The 16,075-nt window shown below is 40.4% G+C and overlaps 1 protein-coding gene across 8 annotated transcripts in view; it reads left to right on the top strand.

The window, feature by feature from the left end:
* RAB3B (RAB3B, member RAS oncogene family) overlaps positions 1-16,075 on the top strand; it is a 58,475-nt gene that overhangs the window by 6,645 nt on the left and 35,755 nt on the right. For all 8 annotated transcript variants that reach the window (XM_055724601.1, XM_055724600.1, XM_055724598.1 and 5 more), the window contains one exon: positions 4,781-5,008. In XM_055724601.1, coding sequence (XP_055580576.1) covers positions 4,781-5,008 — 228 coding nt within the window. The remainder of the gene's footprint in view (positions 1-4,780; positions 5,009-16,075) is intronic.

Here is a 16,075-nt window from a genome sequence, read left to right as displayed (position 1 = left end):
GGGCAGTTTCTCCCTCATCTTCTCACCTGCCTAATAAAAGAAACGTGTGTGTGCTAGCAGATGATGATGAAACAGTTAAACAATCACATTTAAATTGCTGCTGGTCCTATATAACTCACAACATATGCAGTAAATTTGTTTTGGCTTTAAAAATAAAGCAATGACAAATATTAAATATGTTTTTACTGTTACAAATGCACATAACTTGTAATATACAGGTTCATAACAAGTTGAAATTGCAGATGTGTCATAGGTGTAGTTTGAAATATAAGTTCTGTCAGTGTGACTGTGTTTCCATAGTTAACTGAGGTGACTGACAGCAGACAATGAGACTCATTCCTAAATTCAGATTTCTTCCTCATGATGTTGTGAGAGAGAATGGGATGTGAAAATGGCCTCTTTGAGCAGACCCATGTGTCTGCTAATACAGAGATATTTAAACTTCCAAGGGTAATGATCAGGTTTCTTGTTTCTTGTCTGTGAGAGGGTAGAGACCAGCGCTCTTAGTTGGTAGCCAAAACCATAAGTGCTGGCAACACTTGAAGTCAGCCTTAGGTTTTTTTCTGGAAATGAATGGATGGCAAGATACACCAGTTGATTTCTACCCAACACCTTCAGCTTTAGACAGCTCATGTACTGCTTTTTGCTGAAGTTGCTGTAGGCAGTAAATACTGCGGAACAGGGGCAGTGGTGACCACTTTCAGTAATTTGTAAGAGCTGTAACACTTTGGTTTGTGTTGCATTACAGAACAGTTTGATTCTTCACCATGATGTTGGTCACAAATTAAAGAGCACAGCTGTGTGGAGCCATCTGTATGACACATTTCAGTGGGTACTGAAGGCAGCGAAGGCTGGTTTCCCATGGAGGTGTCTTAGGGCAACAGGCTTCTTTTCTGTAAACTTCATTAGACCAAAATAGAAAATAAAGGCAGGAGAGCCACCTTGACTGAAGAACGTATTCTTTGGTGGATAATAAGCTCTGATTAAGATTTTATTGCTTTAGAGCATTTGTAGCATCCTCCTCCTGTGTGTTTTCTCAGTCTAATAAAAGACAAGCTCACACTGCAGGCTTTTTGCTCAATAGGGAAATAATAAGGTATCTCATAGCTACATAACTGCCGATTCTTGCAAAACTAGTTGGAAGTGGATGTGTTTGAGACCTTGTTCCCATTGCAAAAGCATGTGGGGAAAACAGGTTGTCAATGTTAGCATGCTCTTAGCCAGAAAGAATTAGGCTGCGCAGGCAAAGAACTAAAAGATGCAAGGTCTTATACTGAAGTGTTCGCAAGGGCAGTCTGATTGTTTTCTTCTCCTGGGTAATCGATTTTCTGTAACATAGCTAAATCTTCCCTGTGTAAGTATTTTCTTGAGGATTATTCCAAGGCAATCAAAATGGAAACAGTCATGAGCCTCTCTTTTGAACTCTGCATTGCCAGCTGTGTTTGACTTGGTCTTCCGTAACAAAACCCTAGTTAGTCTGCACGTCCTTGTCAAACAGCAGAGATGCTGCTGTATTTGGAGACATCCTAAGCAAAGAGCATGTGTGGCTGTGTACCCAGAGAGCAGGGGGTTACACTGCCAGATAAATGTCCTTCCACCAAGGAGGAAATAAAATCCTCCAGGAGTGATGGCTGCGCGAGCTGTTCCAACAGGTTGGACAAGAGCTCCCTGACGTAGACATGTAGTTGTCTTTTCCCTCTGCTGCTGAATCTCTGCCAGGTGCGGAGGGCCTGCAGGAGATGTGAATTTGTGGACCTTTCTCTCAGTAGCATAGCAACTGCTGTTGCTTCCCACTGCTTGGTCCCCTCCCCTTGGCTCCCTCAGCTGTGATGGTTCAGGAACTGAACCAACTTTAAAAACAGCCCTGCAAAACAGGAGAAGTTGTAGGAGGATTTATTTTTAACTGGGATCTCTCTGTTCTTTGAACCAGCTCTCTGCGTGGTCCTCAGGAGTGGCATAACTAGGGAGTGCTTGGAGCAGGGGTGGGACAACAAGTGGGGAAGAGGAAAGGAGGGGAGGAGAACTGGGAGAAAGGTCTGCTGATTTCTGGCTTCAGGATTCAAGCATAAATTCAGGGGCAGTCCTGGTGGAATACAGCTTCAGTAATGATAAGCCATTAGAGGAGTCATCAGTAATTAGTACCAAAGTCCTTTCAGTTTCACTTTGTTGACCAGAGGAAGGGCAAGGGGAAAGCCAAATTTAAGCAAGGGGGTGGAATTTTCTTTGGAAATGTTGTGCTCTGACATGGTCTCTATGATTCAAGGAGCCGACCTGCAGCATCTCCAGTGTAGCACAGTGTCACGCACAGGCCAGCAAGTGTTGTGCTTCTATGACAACAGCCCTGCGTTCTGTGCAAGTATCGTTTGATCTTATTTTCTGCATTGTGCTTCTCACAAAGCTGCTCTAGCTGGCCACATTCTGTAATTGCTTTTTTAACTGAGATCTGAAAGTTGCATTTGTAGCCAGGTACGCTTTTGATTATAGCAGTCTAGGGGGGTTAATGGAAGCAGCAGTGTTTCATTGAAAAGATCAGCTTGGAGTGTGTGGATGGATTCTGCAAAGGCAGGGGTGGAAAGAAGATATCGATTCCTGTATGATTTGTTAGAGGTCTGCCTCTGAATCTTTAAATGACCAGGCTTCAGGTGATGAGGGGATCCCATTTTTAAGCCTTTGTGAGTGGAATGGAGAAGTAGAGATTTTTAATAGTGGGGTTTTTTTTCCTTCTTTAGGAAGTGCACACGTGTTCTTAGTGGCGTTTGTGGAAGATACATATATGTATGAGGAAGATAAATTATTCAGAGATAACTTACTGTCTTCCAGCTTGGTGATGGTACAAATGAACTAATCATCTGGGTTCATAATTTTTGCAGCTGAGATTTCTGATATTTGAACTGAGGCAGTGAGTGGATTGGCCTGAGTGAGTGCATGAAAGTCAGTTGGATGTTGAATTCTTCATTTTAGAAATTCCTGTTATGAACCACAAGACGTGGGTAAAAGAGCCCTTTTCTGATACACTGGTGAGAAGGAAATCTGTACTTGTGTTTTCTGGAGTGCTTGCAAAGGACTGTAGTGTTGCTGAATAGCAGCTGAAGTTCAGAAGAGTGTGTATCCGAATTGCATAGAATCCTACAGAGAATCACTTGTGGGAAGATTTTACTGCATTTAGTGCAGCTGTTGACTGTTGAGCCACTGAGAGAAGTTCTTTAGGAACCGTACTTGTTGATGCAATCTGAACAAAATGTCTGCTGCACCAGCCCTTGAAACCATGAGAAAGTTGCATGTGTTTAATCAGAGATAAACAGCCATGCGTATTTTACTGAAGCTTAAACGAGATCAGTTTTGATTTCCTTACCCTGTGTTGGGAATTTAAGTCATATTGTCTTCCCTATTTAAATTGCCTTTGGACAGCATTTTGGTTTATAACTGTTCAACTACAATGAGTTTTGAATTGCTTTGTTTTGTGTCAGTGAGTGAGTGAAGTCCTGTGTGCAAGTGAGACTTGCCAAGAAGGAAAGTATTTGGGCACGTGGTGATAGTAGACATTGTGAGTTTTGTTCCCCAGGGTGCCTGTGAATCTGAGTTGAGGGGGAAAAATAACTTACTTGGTGCTTTCTGACGCTGCACACAAGTAGCACATGTCCTAGTTTGCACGAGTAGCTGCTGATCTGACCTGTGCTGTCATTGCCCCGGTTTGCCAACCCTATGACCAGTTCTAAGGAGCTGAGACCATTGCTTGTTTGATGTGGGCTAGATTTTTGGAACACCTAACAGTGTTACATATCTGATAAAAGGTAAAGTTTCCTTTTTCTTCTCTTGGTAGTAATTTGGTCTGTATAGTTGTCTCCTGCTCTGTACAGAGATGAAAAGTTGGGGCCTTGCATTCTCCCTTGGAGTGTCTAAGCTGTATATATTACAGCAGCCAAGGCTGCGCAGTGAGTTCCACCTGTCTGGATACTTCTGATTATGCAGCTGTGTTTTTGGTTTGTGAAGCCAGTTCAGGGTCACAAGAGGAGGAGGGACCTCTGAGGCTGCATCTTCCCCCCTCCCCACCCCACTAATATCCCCAGCTCTCATGTCCCCGTAATAAGGGGTAATTTATCCATTCCAAATGCTGCCTGCAGCCCCAGTGGACCCTCATTTCATGCAGGTGCTGTTTATTTTAATTGCAGTCTTGAGAGTACATACGTGTTGGATGGATTCAGAGTTTTCAGCGGAGATTCCTGGTGTTTCAACTTCTCCCATTGATTTTCTTTTTTCTTCCTTCTGTAAATGTTGAGGCCCAAACTTCTCTGGTGGTGGTGCATGTGCTAGAAATGCAGATTTCCCCTAGTAGTCATGGAAGGAATTATTTAGGTTTACTTGCCTTGGAGGCTGCTTAGTGATTGCATAGTTGGATTCACTGTCAAAGATTTTAGTTCTTGGTTGCAGTACTCCAGTTTATTGGAGCAACAGAAGTGGCATGCTGCCACAGGAGTAAAGAATGCTGTTTCCCCACTAGTATTTGAACAATCTGTAATAGCCATCTGTTATTCTTTTAAACACAAAGCTGTGTAACAGGTGTTTTTCTTGCATTTGGAAATCTTAACATTACAAGTAGATAATAGAAAATTAAAGCCAGGATTTTAAAGATTTCAAGGTGTGTTCCTTTTCATTCAGCAGGTATAGTGGTTTTGATGTTAGAAAGAAGAGAGAGAAGCTAAACATATGGTACACACTTGAGGAAAACAAATGCTGAACTGCTCTTAAATCTGTTCTTTTTCAATGTTTGTCATTTTCTTAGATGGCTTCAGTAACAGATACCAGATACAGGCAGAAAGATACCTCAGATCAAAATTTTGATTACATGTTCAAACTCCTGATCATTGGCAACAGCAGCGTGGGTAAAACATCCTTCCTCTTCAGATACGCTGATGACACTTTCACACCAGCCTTCGTTAGCACAGTAGGAATTGACTTCAAAGTGAAAACCGTTTACAGGAATGACAAGCGCGTGAAACTGCAGATTTGGGTAAGTGCCAGTGTTTTCAAAAATACTTTATATTAATCCCAGCAATGATATGGTGATAAAAAAGTAGGTTGTTTGGGAACGGAATTTTGGATTAATACAGGTTTTGATTGCTCATAAGTTTTGTGTGGCTGTATCATGTGTATCCCTGCAGTGTAGCTGAGTAAGTTCTCCTTGTATCACTGTCTTGCTCAACTAGTGGGACTCCTGATATGACCTGAAGGAGCTGCATGTGTTCCCAGGAGTCAGTGTGCTGTTACACTGCGACAAACCCAAGGCGGGTCTGGAGCCCTTCAGCAGCACTTTTTGAGTGAACACTAGTAGGTGAAAAAATTCAGTGAGTGTTCAACGAGTGAACTCTACACGTAGCTTCTATTATCAGCTTATGTCCTCCAAATAAGATGCTTGTATCTTCCTGCAACTCATGTACCTGCTCAGCAGCATCAAGACAGCTCACTTCATCCATCCAGGATTCCTCAGGCAGAAGACAGAGGCATGCTTCTAATGATCTATGTTGACACAATTTCTTGGTAAATCAAATGGGAAGAGAGCCTGTGCAGGTAATCTGGAGGCTCTGTCTCCTGAAACATCCAGTCATGGCACCTTTTTAGCCTTGTTGAATTACAGAATCTTAACCTAGTTAAAAAAAATAAAGTTCCTGAGCAGCAGAGTGGCAGACCAAGGCCAAGCAATTGTCAGTAGCTCCTGGTGTTCCTTTTTAGGGAAAGCAAGTGTTTTCTTTTATTCTTCTTGCTGGCAAGTGACTTAAACCCTATGGTGCAAATGCAATTTATCCTGATGGTGCTTAAACTCTTTGTGTCCCAGTGAATTACTCAGTGTGGTTGAAAAACCTAGGCTCAGATTGCTGTGTTTTAAAGTAGCACTGGGCTCCAGCTGGAATTCCGGTTAGCAAGATTCTTCTCTTCTGTTTTTGCATAAAAAGACAAGACCTCAAACAGAAGATGAGGCTAATAATTCTCTTAAACAATTTCAAAGGAGTTAGCTCACTAACTCAAAGTAGCTGCCTCCTTAGTGGTTTCTCCAAGTTAAGTTTAAAGTTCAGATTTGAAGATAAGTTGAAACTGGGTAGTATTTCTATGCAAATCCTGCTCCAGCTAAGAGAATAGTCTTCTAATTGATCTGAATACCCTTGATTTAAATGCAATAATTAAAGATTAATTATAAATGTAGTCTTTTAGTCACAATAAATAACCCCAATATGATTACTATCTTGAATAGTCATAATAAATTAGAATCTAAAATGAGGATTATTTTTTTTACTGCAACAACATGATTAATTTTATTTCTGTGTTACTGGGTACAACATACAACAAATTATTTAATGAAAGATCCTTTTCATGTTTCAAAATTCTGGCATTGAAACTAAGGTAGATAACCTGACATGAAGCTGTTTGATTTAATTTAGGGATTAGGTAATCAAAATGTTTGTACTTCAGGCCCCATAAGCAGCTAAAGATGATTTCCATCCAGTCTGTCTGTCTGAATCTTGGAATATGAAATTCTCCAATAAGTTGCGTAAAAGCAAGACAGAAAGCACCATGAAATATTGGGGTTTTTTGTCCCCAAAGATACTGGGATTAAAATGAATTAAGCGATGTTCTTAATTAAATTTGTTTGTAGGCTTTGGGGGGGAAAAGGCTTTAACAACGTTAAACTTCTTATGAAAAGAGATGTCAGGTGGATTCCTTAGAGAGTGGTATCTATAGGACCTGTAGTATTGGAGTTACCAGCAACACTGTTGATTTAAAATTTATTTTCAATAAAAGGTTCATGTAAGTGACAGTTTCCAGAGTGGCTCGTGTTCTTTTCTTCTCCTTTCCTGTGCTCCTTGCATGGATCCCTGATGTGAGTCATGATTTAAAGACCTTAACAAAAACATTAAGTGTGTACCTCAATAAAAACCACAGTATTTGAACTTGTTTACCTCCTGCCTCCTGAAACTAAACTTGTAATGTTAATGTATACTTCAGGGTACATGTACTAGTAGTGGGGACCATTAGCATACCAAAACTATGCGTTCCTGTGTGTAGGAAGGTAGCGTTTTCTTACCAGTCTGTCTTCCAATTACTTGTTTTAAATGATTTACAGCTGCTGGAGTGTCTGTGAGTGTGGGACCCCGCAGCTCCACTGAACGCTTTGCTTTGACTTACAACTTTCTGGTTATGTTGACCTTTTTTTTTTTTTTTTTTTTTTTTTAATTATGCTCCCCCTGAGCTTGGTTTTGAGTCTTACCTGAATCAGGTTTAATGTGAAACTAATGTGAAGCAAAGTGAAGAAGGAAAAGGCACAAGTGTTTAAATTAATCACTAATCACTTCAAATGTGTTTATAAAATCCAGAGAGGAGCACTTCTAGGAACCTCTAATGTTCTCTGCTCTGTGGAGCCAAGTCTCTTTCAGTTCATGGATGCTTGTGGAGACCTTAAATGTATGCAGCTGTGGTAAACTGGAGATGCTCAAGGGCTGTGCACAAATAACCTTGTTTTGTGGCCTACAAATCTCAAGGCAGGGGGAAAGTTATTACTGCAGTGCTGTGATCCATAGAGATCAGTGGGACATTCTACATAGACTTTTGCCTGTGTTGAACAGAAAAGCAGAATATTTGGATGTAGGACCCTAGCTACAAAGAACTCCTTGGATTTTCTTAAAGCCAAGAAAAACTGGCACGGCTTCAAGTGCCAGGCGGCTGCACGTACAGACTTAACAGTGTGTCACTGTGTCAGTAAATGTCTTTCTGACCTGTCTCATCACTAATATCTCCAGTAGAAATTGATGAGCGTTTTTTATCTAGAGATGTAGCTTTGCTGTTTGTGTTGAGTCTGATGAAGAAGTCTCTGTTTTGTGAATCAGGTTTTGACAAGCTGTCAGATGTATTGATCAAAAAAGACTGCTGCTCTGCTTAATTTTGATGTCATTAGTGGGCTTTTTCCTTTCTTGACACTTCAATCGCCCAAATTGATATTTTAATAAAAGAGTCCTTCCAGTTGTGCTAGTGACCTAGCAGTCTAGGAAATTATCTCCTTTGAAAAGACTTAAAAGGAGTATCTCTTGATTTTGGGAGGAATGTGATAGAGCAAAGAGATTCATGGTGTTTTTAAGGTAGAAGGATAGCTCTGCTGCTAGAGAACAAAACAGTAAAATGGTCCAGAAATGGATTATGTGAAACATTGTTTTGCAGGTATTTTTGGTGGAGGTTTTTTTTTTTTTTTTTAAAAGAACTCCAAGGTCAGTTAACTGTGGTTTAATTTCAAGTCTTTTGTGCCTTATTTAGGAACGGTGGCTTTATGTAAATAGAATAAATGGCATTTACTGAGAAAGTTCATTTTGTAGTTGGATGAAGTTTGGTAATTGAAACATTTCTAATGTAAAACATAACTGAAATATGTTAATATATTATGTAGATGTTCTAATTTCTACATAAATGTAATTCCTGAATTAGATATTTTTTATGCCACTGCTATCTGTAATAATGCTTTCATATAAAGCATTTCCCTTACAATATATTTGCAAGAAGCCAATTTATAATATCTCTGTGCATTTGGGTTGTATATGTGGATTATTTCTTTTTTGACCAACAATTTTGTATTCCCAAAGTTGTTAATTACTGAAGGAAAGCTATTATATTTTCAGCTAGGTATGCTTTTTATTATAAATAAACCTCAAAGGTAACATTATTGTTTCCTTAGCAAATGCATACAGTTAATACTCAGTGCGGTGTTCAGGTTGCCTAGCAGCTAGAGAAGGCCACTTTGTCCAGATCCAGATGGAAACAGGGTGAATGAATAAAAGCAATTTGGGTTTTAGGTGAGAGCAATGTACGATTTCTTTTTTCCCTTTTCCTTCCTTGCATTTGCGTGTCTATTGGTAAGTAATAATAACTTCAGTGCTATGCTGCTCAAGAGTTCTGCTGTTAACTGCTGAGGGGCAAATTCTGGTCCTTCATGCCGGCCCAGTCTAGGTTAATTCCATGAGCTCTTTGGATAGTAACAGAAATTTACTGAAGGAAAATCATTGGCAGTGTTTAGCCACTTGCACATCACAACGCTTTGCATACCACACAATGCGTGCTTTCTGCAAGGGATTCCATGACACTTCTGTACAGAACCCTACACTGTGGAGTCTCATTTTTGGTGCACTTACCAAACAGAACACATAAACATATATAATTAATAATAAACTTAACTAAACTCAGGGTTTGGCAACTGATGTAGTTGAAACTATTTTCAACCCCCCTTTTAAAAGGCATATAGAGGTTAAATTTAACTTCAGGTTAAAAGGCGAAAAAGGACGTGATGTTCAGATGGAGACAGTATATTTAGACTGCTGTATGTTTTTTCTTTTAAGATGCTGCTTAGCAAATTTGAACTGCTAGGATGAGTATAGCTTTTTCTTTCCCATTAACAAAAATGTTTCTGTGGCTTAACTGCTGAAACCTGTAGGGGTCTGAGATTATCTGTAGTCAATGTCTGAATCACATGTTACAGCTTTCAGGCACAGCTGGGAAGAAGGCACAAAGCAACATTGCTCGTTTTTGTGGGAAGGATCTTACAAACAGAAATATGACAACTGCTAATTATGCTGAGTGGCAGTTACCATTACAAAGCAAAAAAGTGCGAACCAAAATAAAACCCAAGCTCTGTAACCATCCAGAAGGCAAATGTGCAGTGTTTTTTAAAAGATTTTTGTATCATTTGTTGCCTGGATGAGAGGATGTTAACAGTGCAGCTTGCCTCATGGGGAAGGGGTTCAAAGAAGTAATGCTGGTAACTAAGTTCTTTTTTTTTTTTTAAATTTAGAGGAGCTAAAATTAGAACACCATCATACTTGATTGTAAATTTTAATGGTAATTGCATACTTAACCAAAAGCTAATTATGCATTTCAGATGAGAGAATCTGTCTATTCCCCTGGCATCTCATTCCCATCATGTTTTTGTTAAGTTCCTTATAAGCACGGGCTTTAAACTTGAATGCTTGCACAAAAATTGTTTATTAGAAAAAAAAGACATAGAGTTCTGTAGTTTAATATGTAGATGCAGTAACAATGGATGTCTGTAAAGATCTAATGGACCTGATTCTGCTCAGTAGATTCACAGCTGTTGTGAAATCCTGATGTTGTGTTTAGAGAAAGAACTAAAATGGGCAGTCATGATAGTGAAAAGAACAGGTTGATCTCTGTAAAAGAGGCAAGGATTACATCTTATTTGTAGCATTGAGGACTTACTGGGTCCCAGGAATGGAAATCATCAAGGGTGAGTGGACGTAAAGCACCACTTCTGATGTTAAAATACGATGCAGAATATTTGACCAGAGAAGAGATGCAATAACAGTATCTGTAATTCAGTTCCAAGGTCTTGGTTATATCTCAAGTAATAATACTTTTCGGGAAGAACTTGGTGCTTATGTCACTCCTAATAGTCTTTAAAATTAGAGTTGCAAGAGTGATACAAGTGAGAGAAATAAGGACTTAACTAACCACCCAGGGTTTTATTTTTATTCCACTCACTATTGAATTTATTAACAGCCTAAGCTTACGGAGAAGGGCATTCCTGTGTTTGCAGTGAAGCAGGTGACGTGGAAGGGTTATTTCTGTTTATATTTAATCACCTCAATCCCCTTGTTATCTCATTATAACTCTACAGTGAAGGCCAAATTCAGCTTCAGTCTAAAGCTCTGTTACTGCTGGATTTATTCCTGCTTACAATATTGGGTTTGCTCTCACTGTGAAGCTTAGTATCTCTTTTTGTGCTATGTTTTTGCAGTTACTAGGTATGTGGAGCATCGCCCTTGTTTTGTGCATTTCAGTATAATTAAAAAGGTACGATACTGCATTCAGTGGTACCAGGCTTTATCTAAGAGCAGGGTGGAATGTATTTGTGTTAGTTGACTAAGAGCTGCTGATAGTTCAAAGTTTTGGACCTTTTCTAGAGAAAATGGGCCAATGTTAACCGGTTGTCCAGTAGAGGATGAGGTGTACATGGGAAATTTCAAGGGAAATTCTTTGATTGATGTAGTAAGCCAGTTAAGCTTTGAAAGGACAAATCAGTTGCTGTTCTCTTGACATTTTGCATTTAATGCATTTTATGCCACAAATTCAGAATATTTGTTATCATGTTATATAAGGTCTTTGATTCATGTGCCTCGAAATGTTTTCCTGTTGTCCTTGTCCTATCAGAATCACCTTTAGTATGATTTTCTTTCACAGTGTTATCTTCTGCATAATGACTAGGTATATTCTATATTTAAATATGCTTGGTTACGCTGTGACCAGTTATGAGATAATACAGTGGGTGGAATTTATGAGTTCTCATAGTATTTGTCTCAAGTGAGCGTGTACTTTAACAGTGTCATATGGTTTTGGTCAAATGAAAAAATATAACTATTTGTTGAGCCTATTCACATTTATAATTTTCATGCATTGTGTTGTCTACTGCAGTGTCATGTTTATGCAACACATGAATAGGCTGAATGGCTGATTTTAGAGATAAAAACAGGAACCTGAGACCACAAAAACTGGTTTTAAGATGTGAGAAATTGTACCCTGTAGCACATTTGGAGTGCCCGGGAGTTTAGAAGTAGGTACTTTGTAATTTATTTTCTGTTGTCTAGCTATCTAATGTCATCCTGACTCATTAAACAGCATGAACTAAGCTCCCAGATGTTGAGCACTGATTTTCTGTGCTTCTGTTGGTAAGGCTATTTGCAGACATGTGGAGGAAAGGTTGTACGAGTATCTCTGAAGCACCTTTTGATTTGTTAGAAAGGTGAGTAAGTGCTGATCCTTCCAGCACAGAGGAAATGGTGATGATCCCTCTGCACAGGGATTTTTTCCTAGTTTTTTTTTTTTACTTTTTATTTTTTTAATATTTTTTTTCTTTTAAGTTCCCAAAGGTTCTTTAAGGTTCCCAAAATGACCTCTTACCTGGTTATTGTAGTTAAATTGTGCTGAAGCTGCAGTGTAACCACAGTATGCCCAGAGATCCACCTGACTGCTGCGCGTAGTGTTGGAAGGCACCGGCATAGGACTCAGCAGATGTTTATGGGGCTGACAGAAGGAAACACTGGTGAGAGGCACCAGAAACTGGACAAAAATGAAGCATGCTCTCCTGCATTGTGGAGAACTGGGAGGCCTATGGCTAGCTGGTTAGGTTCTCCCATCTGTAGAACAATGTAATGTTTCCCAGGAGGCACTGATCTCAACGTAGATTTCTGGTCAGCTGTTCTGGCTACCCAGCAAATACTAATGAGAATGGTAAAGTGGGAAACACATAAATCCTGCTTGGGGGTAGATAACATCTTTCAATAGCAGCTTAGCACCTTGCATTTTACAGTCAGAAGCCACTGCAGTCTGAAAGTGTATCCTAGGCATTCTAGTGTATCCTTCTCTGCTTCTGTCACGGCCTGGGCTTTGCTGTGTTGCCAAGACGTTCCTCTTTCCAAATGGAGCTGCCAGTCTCAAGTGTTTTACCTAGTTCAGACATGGTGTCCTGTGCTCCTGTTGTGCACTTCGATCTTGTTTGAAAAGTCCTCTGGTTTTTGCTAATTCTGCTTCACATGCATTTCTTTGCTAATCGTAGATCAGATAGTGCTTACTTTCTAGCACAAATTAGCAGAAACAGGAGGCAGCAGAGTGTTTGAAAATTGGGGGGAGCAGGCATAAGCGGAGCAGATAAACACACTCTGTTATGAGCTGTTGTGCTTGATTAACTGAAATAACTTCATACAGTGTAAGACTCAAGTAATTAAACTTCTGTATTACTTAAAGAAGGCTCAGTGATGGTATTTTCTCAGCTGGATTCAGGCTGGCTAATCACTCTGACAAACCGATACAGACATTTGTACCAGTGCTAGAGGGTAAAGTCATGGAGAGGGAGTGGTGTGTGTGGGTGCGTATGTGCATGTGCTACTGGTGTCTTGTCAGGTGTTACTGTCTCTCTGCTTTTCTTGGAGCCACAGCAATAACATAAAACATACGGGGGATCAGTGCATAGGATGTTTACAAGGCAGGATATTCACCCTGATACTGTCTTTACTTTTGCATGTGCTTATTCAAAGATCCACCTGCTGCTTCCTCTCCTTTGGTCCCTACATCGGTGATAACGCTGTGGCAGCTCTGAAGTTACCGAGTGTTCAAGTGCCATGGTAACTGCATCCCGCTCGGCTGACTGCCAGCAGGCACCGAGCCCTTTCCAGTTCTGAAAGGAAGCAAGTACTCCCAAGTGCCAAATAGTGATAGACTGGCATGAACCAGCTTTGATAAGTCCGTTTTTTTTGAGAAAAGAAAGAGAAATAACTCCCATCAGACGTGTTTTGGAATATTTTTTTTTTGAGCTCTAAAATGGTCTAAACCTGTCCTACATCGTTGAAAGGCTAAAAAATGCATTCCCGTTGGAATTACCACCATATACTAAATTGCTTCCTTGCTGTGCATTTTAGCCGCATGCTGCACACATTCCTGTAAGGCTGTACCGCTTTTCCTATAGTTCTCTCTTGGCTCTGTGTTGTGCACCCTGGCTTGCTCTTGGTGAAATCAAATAGCACTTTTGTGAACACTTCTGCATTTACTGTGAGGATAGTGCTAGCACAGCACTGTCATAACAGAATTTGAAATAATTTGAAATAATGGATTTGTGTGCAAGAATGAACGAGAGCAGCTGGGGAAAAGAGAGGAAGTCAATTTACTTATTTCATTTTTAGAGGAGAAAAGCTTTTAGAGGAGAAAAATTTTGTGTATACCATAGTGTGCTGGTGCATCGGATGATGGCATGGAATAACAGCACTGGAAATTTACAGCCAAACAAGGCTCATTTAAGGAATGTATTTTCAAAGTCTCTCTTGCCTAAGAGTGCAATGATGGACCTTAACCTTTATGTTTCTCTTACTCTCTCTCAGCCCTTGCTGGGTTGTCGAACTGTGAAGAAAATCTGTGTATGCAGTTTCTAAAGAGACGTTCTTAACTTCTGTTGTTGTTACCAGCTTCAGCTACGATAATGGTGACAGTCCCGCAGAGGTTAACTGAGGCTAAGTGTGATTTGGGGTGTGTAGTCATGTAACTTCTTGACAGCTTGGTAGATGGTACAGGTGGACAGAATCGACCCTCTCTGGGGTTGTCTCAATTATCAGGTACAAACACTTTTGTTTGTTCAGTGTTGCTGTAAAATACAAACTTCTTCAGCTGGAAGTCTTTTCAGCTTGCTCTCTGCTCCCTTTGTAGAGGCGTAGCTGATTAAATAGAAGGCAACAGAGGATTGGGAAACAAGGAAAGAGCTATTTAGGGGCCAGAAGGGATGATTGAACTTCCTTTCTCTAACTACTGCAAACTGCCTCCATTGCAGCGCAGCATGGCAGGGTTTGTTCCGTTCCAGTTCCTAATGGGACAACCACAAAGTGTTAGTTTCAGTCCTGCCTTGTTGTCTGGTTTATTCCTGTGTTATTTCGAAGGTGCCCAAGGGTAAAAGCTTGTGTTGCATATTGTTGGGGGATGTTGTGCTGTTTCAGAAGTAGCTGCTTGAACTGTGGAAAATCGTTCACAATTGCCAGAGAGCAAGTTTTGGCTGTGTGCAGCCACTAGAGAGAGACACTTAAGTGACAATTTAAGGTACAGAAGTTGAAATGTCATTGAGTATTTGGTTTTACAGTGTTTTTTCTCCCATCTCCAATCCCAAAGACATAGTGCTAACAGTTACCAGAAAAGTAAGGATGTTCTTTAAGATGTGGTTCTAGTCTCTTACATTGGTGTAAACTTGGAGGATCTGCAGGATGGGCTTACATCACATGCAGGGTTTAATGCTGCACTAACCTGACCCAGTGCATCCACCTGCTCATCAGTACAGTAAAACACTGAGGGCAGATGTGTTGTCTGAAAGCAAGAAGGTTGTGCTTGGTGCAGCATGGCAGGGGGCTTGCAGCAAGCCTCATTTAGCTTAAGTGCAGCTTCATGCTGACACAGCTGTGCCATGGAGCTAGCTCTTGTCTCTGGTTAAGCGAGGGCCTGTGTAGAGAACTGTGGAGTGAAAACTGGCACAAAACTAGAGTAGAACTAAAGCAGGACCATGAAATGAAAAACAAAAAATCCCAGTGCCTTTAATGATTATGTTAACTATGGTGGAAAACAACACCAAAGAAGCAGTGCTCTTAAGTGCAGGCTTGTAAGCAGCAAGGAGTGGCCCTGAGCAGCAAGCCCAGGAGGGCTGAGTTCTGCAGGGATGGAACTGCTGTTGCAGAAGTGTCAGTCTGCACAAACACCATTTGGATTCCAGCTTTCCTGTGAGGTGGGTGGTGTCTGGGCTTAACACTTCCCAAGATGAGGAAGGTATGCCTTTGGCAAAGCTCTTCAGCCTGTTTTTATACACCCTTCCTCACCAAACCCCCTTCCTAGATTGTTTGCCTAAGCATGAAACGTGGTGTAAAGCACAGAAAGGACTTGAGTGGGTTGGCTGATTACAGGAACTCTGGGCTTCAGATGAAGGGTATTTCTATTCTCATGCTCATTCCAACTGTTGTGCTGTAATTGTGCAACAGCTGAAAATCCATACCTGTTTAAGGCTCCTTATCCTAGCTAAAATGGATCTCTCTTATAAGAATGCCCTTCATCTTGAAAATAGCATGCAGGAAAAGTTGCTACTGTGCAAAAATATTAAATGAGATAAATTTGAGAGAACTGCTTCGACCCCCTGAGTCTTTGGGGATTGGAGGTGTAAAATCAATAATTTCCTTTCACTTGTGCTTGTTAATCATTTATTTAGGGAAAAGCAAACCCTTCCAAGGTTTGGTCATAAGGCTGCATAAATTTCAGCCCCTGGGGATGTACTGGCTACTGTTCTGAGTTGCATATGCCCTGCTCCACAGTAGCATGTTCAAAGCTCTGGCCATCATTCTGAAGTCTGGGACACGTTTGAAATTATTTCAGGTCTCCTGCTAAAATTCTGATGTAATTATGCATAGGAACTACTTAGGATTCTGTCAAGAGACTGCAAGAAATCTAAAGGGGACAAATTCAACAAAAATCATCCACACCATTGTCATGGCAAAACTGTGATTTGAATAATCTTTCC

The sequence above is a fragment of the Falco cherrug genome, chromosome 12, assembly GCF_023634085.1.
Source record: "Falco cherrug isolate bFalChe1 chromosome 12, bFalChe1.pri, whole genome shotgun sequence".
NCBI classification, from domain to species: domain Eukaryota; kingdom Metazoa; phylum Chordata; class Aves; order Falconiformes; family Falconidae; genus Falco; species Falco cherrug.
Note: the sequence above shows the minus strand (reverse complement) of the source record. Positions and strands in the feature narration are given on the sequence as shown.